The sequence below is a fragment of the Falco rusticolus genome, chromosome 14, assembly GCF_015220075.1.
Source record: "Falco rusticolus isolate bFalRus1 chromosome 14, bFalRus1.pri, whole genome shotgun sequence".
In the NCBI taxonomy this organism is placed as follows: Eukaryota; Metazoa; Chordata; class Aves; order Falconiformes; family Falconidae; genus Falco; species Falco rusticolus.
Window position 1 is genome coordinate 16,713,272 of NC_051200.1, and position 11,643 is coordinate 16,724,914.

The window sequence follows — 11,643 nt, forward strand, 5'->3', positions numbered from 1 at the left end:
GCTCCCACAACCCAGCAGTCCCACTCTGGCCTCCATGAAAGACCAACAAGGCAGCCAGAGACACAGCTTTACTCAAACCCTCCTCCCACTTTATTTCAAACATCATAAAATATACACACAGAAAAAAAGATGAACGGAAGGGGAAAATGTTAGGGTGTGAGGAGAAACCTCTCCCAAAACACAGCATCAGCGCAGACAGCAACGGGAAGTAGCTGCCGTAGAGCGTTGCCTCTGTCCAGGCAGACAGCATCTCCACCACGTGCCTGCCAGGGCTGCAAGGAGGAAGGGGAGGACAGTGAGCCCCGGCACAAGGAGGAAAAACAGGACAGAGCCCCATCCTGAGCAGCTCTCTGATTTACTGAAGGGGACAGGCACAGGCTGAGGCCTGGCTAAGGACGTCACCTGTCAGGGTGCCCCTGTAGACTTCTGGATTTGCTCCTTTAGAATAAGGATGCTCTGCCGCTGCTCCGGCGGCAGCATGGCGATCTGGTCTGCTGTCAGCTGCAGAACCTGCATGATCAGGGCTGCCTGTGGGGAAAGGGGGGAATGAGAGCCATGCCTGCCAGAGCAGCCACAGGTTACTGGAGCCAGGAAGGGGCTGTCCCTGCCACAGTCAGGTGCATAGGAAGTGCTGCTCCTGCTCTCATCTGCTGCTTTTCATCCTCTTACCTTCTCGTGATCCTGGGGAGTAACCTGGCTCTGTCCAGGGCTAAAGCCTCCAGGCTGACCAGCTCCTTGGACCCCTGCCCCAGGAATGCCTCCTCCCTGCAAGCCTGCCCCTGCCATGTTAGGAACCTGTGGGCGCAAGAGAGAGGGTAAGGACCAAGGGGTCTCTGGGCTCAGCCATGCAGATACAGGAACACCAAGCATGATCAGATGAATGCCCTCACAGACAGCCTGACAATGCCCAAGCATGACGAGAGACAGGCTACCATGCATTTTATGTGCTCTCCTGTCCCTCCAACTCCCGCACTCCTCCCTGCACCTACATCAGGAAGAGGTGGAGAGAGGCCTGATCCTTGTCCTGTCCCCAGCAGACAGGCAGTGCCTGGGGAGATGGGACAGATGCCCTGACCCCTCAGAAAGCCACTGACCTAGGCTTTGTGCTTCCTGGAGGTGCTGCTCTGCAGGATGCCCTCCCCTCGCTAGCTGCTGCAGGACACGTTCACGCTCCCCACCCATCCCTAACCTACAGGACATCGTCGGCGCCCACCAGCTGAGCAGAGGTGTTGTGTGTACCTGGCGGGGCCCCTGCGGGCCACTGGCTCCCATGTTAAGTGGCCCAGGACCCTGTATCCCACCAGGCATGGGGCCACGTGGGTTGGGACCTGGCCCTCGAGGCTCCAGGCCCCGTGGCTCCATGACCCTGGCCTCCATGGCCCTGGCTTCCAGCACTCGCGGCTCCAGGACCCGTGGCTCCAGGCCTCGTGCCTCCAGGGCTCGCGCTTCCATCACCCGGGGTTCCAACCCTCGTGGCTCCAATCCTCGTGGCTCCAGCCCCCGGGGATCTCTTCCGACTGCAGAGGAAAGACACGGCAAGCTGTTGAAAGGAGCAGTGCCACAGGGAGCATGGGAGCGAGCCTGCTGCCTCCTTTGTCTGGGGGCGAGCAAATGCCCGAAAGGTGCAGGGCTGGGGGCAGAGGGGACATGCCTGGAGGAAGTCCCTTGCCCTGTGGAACTGTCGTTCCTTGCCCTGGAGTCAGTCGTTTCACTGCCCAAACTCCCTTCCTATGTCTCGTGTCAGGGCAGTGGGCTCCACTCTGACTTCTTGTCTGTACGCTTTAAGCCACCCATTATTTCATGCCCCCTCTCTCACCTCGAGCATCCATCAAGGGCCCCCGTGGCTCTCCCATCAGTGGTCGGGGTTCTCCCATGGGTCCCCCCCTCATCTCATGGGGGGGGCCACGGCTGTCATGACCAGGCATATGGTGCATAGGGGCTCCCTGGTGGGGCGGCCCAAGGTAACCTCTGAGGCAGAGAGACGAGGAGAGCAAAGCAGGAGGAGAAGAAAAAGCGAGAGAGTGTGAATCAGACGCTGGCTTGGCACGGTCTGGGCAGAGCGCTGGGATTGCCCCCGAAGCCGGCCACAGGGGAGGAGGGCGAGGCTGGCACAGGGACAGGTGCTGTCGGCCCCATGCCACAGGGCTGCTGCCATCACCCTGGGGATGCCCCGTCCACGCAGAAACGGGCCAGCCCCCATGGTCGGCAGAACAGAGGCCTCCGACCAGGCAGCAGTGACTCCCGAAAGGCTGGGAGCCACTCCCCTGTCCTCAGTGAGAGGTCACCCTTGGGCAGGGGACAGTGCCAAGGGCTCCTCTCCTTCCCTCTCCCCTCACCTGGGCTCCACTTCTCCAGTGACTGAGAGCAGGGTCCCTCCGCGAGGGTCATTCGGGGCATCTCCCAAAAGGCCTCGGGGCGGCGGGCCACTAGCAGGTAGAGGTCCACGCTGCATAGGGGCCCTCGGGTCTGGCATGGGCACTGCCAGGGAGACACACAAGAGCTCGTGAGGATCTGCATGACCAGTGCTGTGCTGAGACTGTCCCCCAGCGCTCTTGGGGCTGGGGTGTGGGGCAGCCTTGCCGCTCACCGGCGCGCAGGCAGGTGAGCCGTGCTGACCGCCGGGGCGCAGCCCCTCACACAAGGCCAGAGTGCACCAAAACCCCTTCCCTAGCTGCCGATTTAATCGCTCTCTTTCCCTCTGGCTCTATCTCAGGCTCCTTATGGCACCAGGTGGTCAAACCAAGCGTGGGTGCCCCCATGGCAATCCCTACAAGCATGGGCATCAACACCCCGCTGACATGGGGCCAGGAGCAAAGCAAGACCTGGAAGGCTCCTGGTAACGAGGTGTCAAAGGGGGCTGGATCCTAGGCAAAGGCCCTCTCCAAGCAGGCTCTCCTTTTCCACTGGTGGCTCTCTGTGCACGGCTCTAGCTTGTTCTCTCCTCCAGCACTGGAGGAAATCCTGCCTCCTCCTCCTCTTTACCCTGCCAGGCTACAGAGTGATATGCCAGTCCCTGGCCCCGAGTGCAGCGGGGTGAAAGCTACTCTGCACACTCCACAACGAGCTCCACGGGAGGAGGCAGCTGGCGGGTGCCGGGATACCTTGAACGCGTTCGATAGACGCAGGCCTGGCAGGTCCCACGGGCGAGAGCTGCAGGTTCCCTGGGCAAGCAGCAGGAAAAGAGGGAGAAGAGCAGACACGTAAATAGTGTATGCACACATGCACTCAGCTTTGGGGACAATGCTGCCTGCAGGATCACCTCCACTCCCTGAAGTCCCCCGGAAGACCTAGGGAGAAGATGCTGGATGCTGCAGGTCTGGCTTTACCAACCTCTTCCATTAACGCCACCTCTGCCACCACAGGCGTGACAGACCGCTTGGCACGGCCCTTCCCTCACTCACTACGTGAATGTGCAGGGCGGGAGGACGTCCTGCTGAGAGAACTGGCATTCTGTGGGGCTGTGCTGTGCCCCGCAACATGCAGCCAGCCAGCTTCTGCCTCTGCCCGCAGCTTCCCGCGGCACTCCCCAGAGCCAGCTGTCTGCTCTCCAAAACCTTCTGGGTGCCAAGAACTACGAGGCTGCTGTCAGGAAGACGGTGCCCACCCCAAAGAAAATGCAAGTCAGCTGCCCCTAAGTACCTAAGACAAGAGGATCTCAGAACAAGTTTGTCACATCCCTGAAACAAGGCCTACGATACGAGCGAAGGCAATAGGGGTGGCTGCCCGTGTGCCTTATTACTGGAAGAACAGGAACGCCTTGGTTGTGGCTTGACACAGTGGCCACGCAACATGTGAACCGTAAAGAATACGGCTGTGGGGCTGGGCCGTACAGACCGTGCCTGCGGAGGGAAAGCCAAGCCATCACTCACCAGGAAATTCCCTGCCAAGCCTCGCACTCACTGTCGCAAGCGAAAGCGAAGGCCCGGCTCCCTCTGCCGGGCACGGCGCGGGGAGTGCTGGCACATGCGGGCAGACGCAATGGCAGCACAAGCTGCTTCGCAGCACCCAGACAGCAAAGGAACAGGACAGGGACCAGAGAAGAGCAAGCTCGGCCTGCCCACACAAGCAAAGGGACAGACACAGGCTCACAGAGAGATGGGAATCACAGGCACGTCCTGCTCAGTGGGGCTCTGCAGGGACTGGCAGCTCTCCCAGCTTCCAGGGCACGTCTGCACAACGTGGCACAGAACAAACTGGGAGCAAACTGGTGCATGGGCTGGGGCCCTGGAAGCAGGAGAGCTGCTACCACAGCCTTGCGCCTAAGCGAACAAACCTGGGTGCAGCTCAGCGCTGTGGGAGCTGCCCCGGAACCAGGGACAGCAAGGCTGCAGGTAACTGGCAGGGGCTCTTGGCACAGCACTGCTCAGCACCCGTGGCCCAGGCCCCCACCAGAGCAATGCTCACATGACGCACAGCACTCATTCACGTCTGTTTTACCTTGTCCACGCTCCAAGGGGACTGGCCCTCCACCCGGCATCCCAACCTGCGGCTGCAGCCCACCTGAGAGGGACAGGCAGAGATCAGATCCCTCCTTGGCCATCCCCGCACCACTAACAGATTCCTCTGGCCCCAACTACCTCCCCTGTGCCCAGCTCCTTGGGGAGCATCCAGCAGTTTATTTTCTTGGTGTTGGCCCCCCACAGAGACAAGCCAACTTTCTGGACCACTGCTGGCAGTAGCCACAACCATGATGTATGGTATGGGCTACATGTGCTCTCACAGGGCCAAGCCCTCCAGTTAGGGGGAAGGTAGAGGGGCGCTGTCTGCAGGACCCGTGCGCCCCAGGCCCCGCTCAGCCAAAACCCATGCACTCACCTCCTGGAGCCATGGGGCCAGGGCCTGGGCCCTGCACAGGGGCTGCCATCTGTCCTGGGGCCGGCACTCCTCCCTGCATGGGCGGCTGCATCAGAGGCGGAGCGCCATTTACGTGCATCCCACCCTACCCAGGAGAGAAAACTGAGTCAGGGAAGCCCCTTCACCCAGGCATGCACATCCAAGCTGGGAGAGCTGGATCTGGCAATGCCCATCTCTCCCACACACAGCACATGCATCGTGTAGACTCTTACTATGGGCTGTGGCTGGGACGAGGGTGTATTCTGTGGGTTCAGCTGGGCGTTAGGCCCTGGCCCAGGCCCTGGTCCTGGTCCTGGCCCCGGCCCTGGCACTGGCTGTTGGTTGCCTGGGATGAGAGGAGGAACACTGGTCTGGCGATGCAGGATTTTCTAGGGGCAGAAAAAGGAGAAGAGAGTTATCTTCCACCCCTCCTCCACAACAGGCTGCACCAATATCCTACTGACCACAAACAAGGCAGCAAGGGACAAACCAGTGCAATCTCCGGGTCGACAATCCTCATGACCACCTGAGCCTGTAGCAGGGCATAAGCCAGCTGGGGGTTCTGGAGCAGCATGTTCCTGGCTTCCTGGGGGCTGTTCTGGACACACAACTGAGAAGACACACGCAGATCAGAGCTCTGGCAAGGTGCGACAGGGGCTGCAAGGGCATGGGCAGCAGTGGTAGAAGCTGTGCTCATGCGGAGAGTGCAGCTCTCCGCTTCACTCACCTTCATCTGCTTCATCAGCTCAAACATCTGCTCGGGTGGCAGGCTGGCTACTGCCCGGCTGATGGACTCGGGGGCATCTTCAGGATTGACCGGGTCACCGTAGGGTGACTCTATGATGGGTGCACCTGTGCCCAAGCCTGCAACAAAGTTTGCAACCTTGTACAGCAACACAAACTGGCTGTTTTTAATGGGCTCATCAGAATGGAAGCACCACGCCATTATGGGGAAAAGGAGGCAGTGAAAACAGGAAGATCATCTGAGACAGAAAACATAGAGCTGAGCCCACACATCCGTCTGCAAAGCTACTTGCTACATAGCTTAGAGCGGGTCAGCTCTGTGAGATCTCCATCTTGCTAGCCTTACAGAAAAGGCATGCTTTGTAACGCTGAGAAGGGCAGGCCCAGCATGGCATCAGTGCGCTCTACATCACAAAATTTAGACTCACTCTTCAGCTCCTCTTTGTTCTTCTCACTGGCCGCGTTGTCGACACGCAGGGCCCTCCCGCTGAACTCTCGGCCATTCAAGTTCCGCATGGCACTGAGGGCCGTCTCCTGGTCTTGGTACTCACAGAAGCCATAGCCCTTCGGCTTTCCCGTCTCCCTGTCATACACCAGCCTGCACAGCGAGGAGAGAACCACCACCGCTGAGGGCAGCACAGGCATCGAGCAGCATGCAGTGCCCACATATCCCCATCGCTCAGAACGGGGCTATTGGGGTACACCACACAGGAGCACTGCGGAGCAGAACGAAGGCACCGGAGTCAGGTCAAAGTGCACAACAGTGGGCCCTAAGCCAAAGCCAAAAGGCCTCCTAGACCCAGGTGTTCCCAAAGTTCTGGCGTCCAGGAAGGCCACCAGCACAAGCACCATCATGCTTCCCATAACGCCACAAAGACAGCTCCTGGGGGCACAGGGCTGGACTGGCTTCTCCTGCTGTTTCCAAGCCCTTGACTGAGAGCTCACTGAAGCCTGATACCAAGCCAGGAAAACACCCCTGCAGAGCCCCGAGGACGGGCGTGCTCTGCGTACAGCCTGGTCGGGACTGCAGGACCCACCTGCCCCGGCTCCAGGCCGCAGCAGGGCAGCAGCCCCCAGCATGGCGCGACGCGGCCGCTTTCGGGCTGCCCTGCTGGGCTGCTGCGTCCGCAGCTCCCGGCGGGCCCCAGCGCCTGCGCCCCCCGCACAGCCGCCGCCTGAGGCAGCCCCTGCCCGCCCCGCGGGGCTCGGGGGAACCGGGGCGGGCAGCCCTCCTCACCTAAAGCTGACCACGGGCCCAACCTCTGAGAAAATGTCCTTCAGCTGCTCCTCTGTAGCTTCGTACGGGATGTTCCCCACTGTAGAAGAGAGACGGTGGCCGCCGGTCAGCACGGAGGCCGAGGGCTCCGCGGATACTGGCCCCGCACGGCGCAGGGGGCTCGGCCGCCCGGCCCGCCCCCCGCCCCGCGGCACCCACCGAAGACGGAGCGCAAGGAACGGTCCACGGCGGGATCCCGCACCGACAACCCCGCCATCCCGCCGCCCAGGCCTGGCCGCCGCTTCCGGTCCCTCGCCCCAAGCAGTCCCCCCCGCTTCCGCTTCCGCCCACGCCCGCGACAGGCACGGCGGCGCGGCACGGCAAGCGCTCCGGAGGGAAACGTGGGGCTGTGCTGCTGCCGCTTCCGCGCCGCGCTCGGTAGGAGCGGGGAGCGGGCCGGGCCACCTGGCCGGGGGGTGCGGGGTCCTTGGGGAGCCCTTCTCCGGGCAGTCCGCCATCAGGGGCTGGCTCTCGGAGCAGCGCCGTGGCCTCAAGGGTGCAGTCCCGGGCACCGGCCCAGAGGCACAGCCCCCCGGGTATCCCGCAGCCGAGCACCCCACTCCCCGGCCACCCCATTCCCTGGGACACCCCACCCCCCACGTATCCCACTACTGGGGTACCCACTCCCCCTATACCTCGAGCACCCCATCCTCTGGGGTACCTCATCGCTGGACATCCCTTTCCGTGGACCACCCCAGTCCGCCCCATCCCAGGGACCTCATCCCCTAGGGCACCCCATCCCAAGGACACCACCCCTAGGGCACGCAATCCCCCAGGGCGCCCCATCCCCGGGCACCCCATGGCAGTGCCAGGGCAGCCAGCCCCCTGCCCCCGCGTGCAGCCGGGGCTCCGATGCCCCCAGCATGGCAGTGCCAGGGACTCCTCTGGCCGCAGCTCCCTCCTGTCCCTTGCAAACCTGACACCCAGTGCTCGTGTCGCTGCCAGCCGGTGATGTCCCTCTGTCCTGGGGCTCGGCAGGATGGAGGCCAGGGACACCCCCATCCCTGTCCCTGCACTGGCCACGGAGCCGCGGTTTGCCCAGTGCCTCAGGTGAGCCTGAAAGAGGGAATGGGAGCCCTGCGGCTGCTCCGGCAGGGCTGGCGGGGAGGAGAGCTCAGAGGCCAGCCCCGCACACAGCGGGGGTCTCTTCCCTGCGATGGGGTGGGCAGCAGGGCTGGGGAGGGTCTGACCATGCCTTAGCCTCGCAGGGAGCAGTTGGAAGAGGAGCAGCTCCTGGACAGGCACTACCAGCTGCAGAAGATGCCAGGGGGCTGTGTGGCCCTGCCTGTGCTGGAGGAGAAGCTCTCCCAGCTGTGGCTGCCCCAGGAGATGCCCTGTGAACTGGTCTGGATCCAGGTTGGGAGAGAGCCCTCGCCCTGAGCCCTGCTGTGGGGTGGTGGGGTCTCAGCCCCATGTGCCACATCCTTCCCCGCAGAGCCCCGTCCCCTCCAGGGCAGCCCGCCGGCAGACACCAGCCCAGAAGCTGCGGGATGAGCTGCGGCGACTGCTGGGTGAGAGCTGGTCAGAGGAGCTGGAGCGCGATGTGCCCCACGCCTGGCAGCGACACAAGGACCTGGTCCTGCTGAGTGAGGACAGCTTCAAGGCTGCGGTGTGGGAGAAGCTGGGTAAGGGGCAGCAGGGCCTGCCTGCCCTGATCCTGCCTGAAGAGCTGCCCTGGCCTTTCTTAAAGCTCCCAGGATGGGTGTGTTGCAGGTCCAGTGCTCTGGGAGACGGTCGCCTCGGCTTTGGGTGCCCAGCGGCTGGCCAGGCGAGGACGGGTATTGCCAGACGGGATGCGGTCCCCCCGCGTCACCCTGCTGCTGGGCCAGGATGGCTGGGTGGAGCATGTGGACAACGGGATCAGGTAGGCAGGAGCTGCCTTGCAGGGTGCGGCTGGTACAGGGAAGGGGCTGCCCTCACTGGGTCAGCGGTGTCTCCCAGGTACACCTTTGACGTGACCAAGTGCATGTTCTCACCGGGAAACATCACGGAGAAGCTGCGGGTGGCCTCACTGCCCTGCTCCGGGGAGGTCCTGGTGGATCTCTATGCAGGTAACAGGGACGGTGGAGGGGTTTGGCAGGGCAGGCTTGTGGGGGCAGGCAGGCAGAGAGCAGTGATGCAGGTACTGATGGCATCCAGGTGGATGTGAAACGTCATTTCCAGCCTGCACTGGAAAAACATGCAGACTTAGAGCTCCTACCCCATCTGTGAGCCCTCAGCACTGCTGTCTCTCCTTGTGTCCATGTTGCCTTTGGACACTTAGTATGACCTTGTGCTCAGGCTCTGCAGAACGCTGCTCTGTACCTAGTGCTGCTCATGGGAATCGTTTGGAGCCAGGGGAAATATTTGCCCTCAATGTTATTTCTGAAAAGCTCCCATAGATGTTCTGAGCCTGTGTTTTCATGACAGGCTGGCACTAACTGAAGTGTCCTGTGCTGTGAAAGTAACTGGGGAGATCGAACCAGGCATTTGCATGTCGAGAGAACAGCCGTTTTGTGCTTAGGGAGGTTAATGCTTCCAATTTGTACCACGAGGAAAGGATGTGGCATTCACAAAACTGCTCTGGATTAATTAAAATAAATGGTACTCTGGGCACTTCTGCACAGAGTGGAAGCAGGGCAGGGCAGGTCTTAAGCTAACGGCCAAAGACTGAAGGTAAAATAAGTTCCTCTTTAAACATTTTTCAAGCCAGATTTTGCTTTTGCAGAGGAGGGGGGGATGATTTTCCATTTTCCCAGCATTTGGGTTTGTTCCAGCCCAGAGCAAAGCAGATTCAGAGAGCTGGGATGGCAATCTGCATCCTGGCCTGCTTCTGGGGAGGAGCAGGGACCCCTGGCAGTGCCTGGACCCTGCCTTCAGCCACTGCCACCTCCTGCTTCCAGGCATCGGCTATTTCACGCTGCCATACCTGGTTCACGCAGCGGCTGCCTTTGCCCACGCCTGCGAGTGGAACAGCCATGCTGTGGAGGCCCTTCGGAGGAGCCTGGTGCTGAACGGTGTGCAGGACCGCTGCTGTGTCCACCACGGGGACAATCGGCAGGTGAACGATGCTGCCTGACTTCAGACCCCCCATCCCCATGTGGCATCCCCCTCACCTCCCCTCTTCTTCCAGCTGGAGCTGCGGGATGTAGCGGACCGGGTGAACCTGGGCCTGATTCCCAGCTCGGAGGAAGGCTGGCCAGTGGCCTGCCGCGTCCTGAAGAAGGGCACAGGTGGGATTCTCCACATCCACCACAACGTGGAGACGCTCCCCACAACGGCTCCACTGCAGACCCCAGTCCTGCTGGCTGAGCAGGCATCTCCGGAGGGAAAAGACTGTAATGGAGAGGCATGGCACCCAATGGAGGACAGGGAGAAGGAGACACAGGGGGCCAGGATCAGGCCTGAGTGGCAGAGGTGGGCTGAAGCAACGGCAGCACGGATCCGGGGGCTGCTGGCAGAGCTGCATGGGCAGCCATGGCACACCAGCATCCTGCACATCGAGGCGGTCAAGTCCTACGCGCCCCATGTGCATCACCTTGTGCTGGACCTCGAGTGCCGGCCGACGCTGCCCGCCTAGCTGGGCACAGCCCCCAGTGTGGCCCTGGCTCCCACAAAACAGTGGCATTGGATGTGCTCCCACAGGAGACCCCTCCAGGAACCGTATCCCAGCTGAGGATGGAGCAGGCTGTGGCTGAGAGTGCCCTGGATCCTGCCTTGGCTGTGCCTGTCGCCACCCAGGTCTTGGATGTGTGGTGGCACTTTCAGCCCCATTTTCCCGCAGGAGGGGGCCACAGGGCTGAGGAGACCCTGGGTTCCTGCCAGGCTTCATTTCAGCGAGTCAGGAACAGGCTTGATGCTTGTATTTACCAGTGCGCTTTTTTATTGTACTGGAAACAGGCCTGTTCATTTCGGTTTCTTCTCACCTTTATGCAAAAATAAAGGTGTTTCTTACCTCTCCTGTTGGTGTCCAGTTAAAATGTGAGCACTGGTGCAAGTGTGTGGGGGCCTGGCCTGGGGGGGCCGGGTCCCAGGGTGGTGTGTGGAGGGGCTTGGGGACCAAAGCTTCTGCTGGCATCCCCTGCTCTGGGTTCTGCCTGCAAGCCCCCTTGCCTGAGCATGGTGTGGGTACCCCTGTTGCAGAGAAACCGCTGCCCCAGGAGGGAGCTCCCGCTGGCCTTGGATGTCCTGGGGGGCCACGAGGTTTGGGTTTTCCTCTGTGTAGGTGTCCCATCTCCTCCAGCTCCCCCCGTCCTGTGGCAGGGAACCCCATGGCACAGCCAAAAGCGTGGGCAGAGCTGTGGCCTCACGCTTGTTTTGGGGTGGTCCCTGCTGTCCTGAGTGGCCAGAAACCATGTCCCCACGCATGTGAGCCCTGCGCCTCATCCTGCCACGTGTCGTCATGGCTTCCCTGTTGCCTGTGCTGCTGCGGGCAGAGCACGGGGAGCTCCTCCGGGCCCGTTTCTCTGCCACGAAGGACAAGGGCAGAGGCTGGAGCCTTGCAGCGGGGACATGCTCTGCTGCGGCAGCGCTGGGAGGGCACCACGGCCTCGCTCCTCGGGTCCCTGCCCCTCGCCCGCCGCCGTGCTGGGCGCCCCGGGGACCCCGGGAGGACCCCGCAGCAGTTCGGGTGGCTGTAGACTTCATGCCAACGGGTGTGTGTGTGTGCTCTTTGGGAGGAGCCGCATTCCCAGATAGGGCTGCGGGCGGCAGCCGGGGCACAGCGCCCAGCCCCAAGCACCAAGCCGGGCGCTGCCCAGCCGCGCTGGGGACAGAGCAGCGGGGCCGGGGGCTCCGGGCACGGCCGGGGC

General features: G+C 62.0%; 2 protein-coding genes across 6 annotated transcripts; one reads left to right on the forward strand and one right to left on the reverse strand.

Annotated features, from left to right (window-relative positions):
- Positions 1 to 67: 67 nt before the first annotated feature.
- On the reverse strand, positions 68 to 7,117 carry CSTF2 (cleavage stimulation factor subunit 2). 3 transcript variants are annotated; one of them, XM_037408312.1, is made up of 15 exons: positions 7,013 to 7,117; positions 6,815 to 6,893; positions 6,006 to 6,175; positions 5,561 to 5,697; positions 5,324 to 5,443; positions 5,067 to 5,222; positions 4,816 to 4,939; positions 4,438 to 4,500; positions 3,102 to 3,161; positions 2,337 to 2,478; positions 1,817 to 1,968; positions 1,240 to 1,517; positions 670 to 795; positions 403 to 528; positions 68 to 272 (listed from the first exon to the last, which is right to left on the reverse strand). In XM_037408312.1, the coding sequence occupies exons 1-14, from the start codon at positions 7,068 to 7,070 to the stop codon at positions 406 to 408; spliced, it is 1,788 nt and encodes a 595-aa protein (XP_037264209.1). In that variant the 5' UTR covers positions 7,071 to 7,117; the 3' UTR covers positions 68 to 272; positions 403 to 405. The 3 variants fall into 3 exon arrangements, with proteins under 3 accessions (XP_037264209.1, XP_037264210.1, XP_037264211.1); XM_037408313.1 differs by lacking the exon at positions 3,102 to 3,161; XM_037408314.1 differs by lacking the exons at positions 1,817 to 1,968; positions 2,337 to 2,478; positions 3,102 to 3,161.
- A 31-nt stretch (positions 7,118 to 7,148) lies between these two features.
- TRMT12 (tRNA methyltransferase 12 homolog) lies at positions 7,149 to 10,787 on the forward strand. Of its 3 annotated transcripts, none has more exons than XM_037408475.1 (8): positions 7,149 to 7,231; positions 7,799 to 7,903; positions 8,054 to 8,209; positions 8,306 to 8,478; positions 8,567 to 8,717; positions 8,795 to 8,904; positions 9,736 to 9,893; positions 9,966 to 10,787. In XM_037408475.1, exons 2-8 carry the CDS (start codon positions 7,833 to 7,835, stop codon positions 10,410 to 10,412), a joined length of 1,266 nt encoding a protein of 421 aa, XP_037264372.1. In that variant the 5' UTR covers positions 7,149 to 7,231; positions 7,799 to 7,832; the 3' UTR covers positions 10,413 to 10,787. The 3 variants fall into 3 exon arrangements, with proteins under 3 accessions (XP_037264372.1, XP_037264370.1, XP_037264369.1); XM_037408473.1 differs by having other exon boundaries at positions 8,062 to 8,209; positions 8,289 to 8,478; XM_037408472.1 differs by having other exon boundaries at positions 7,155 to 7,231; positions 8,289 to 8,478.
- The last annotated feature ends 856 nt before the right edge of the window (positions 10,788 to 11,643 follow it).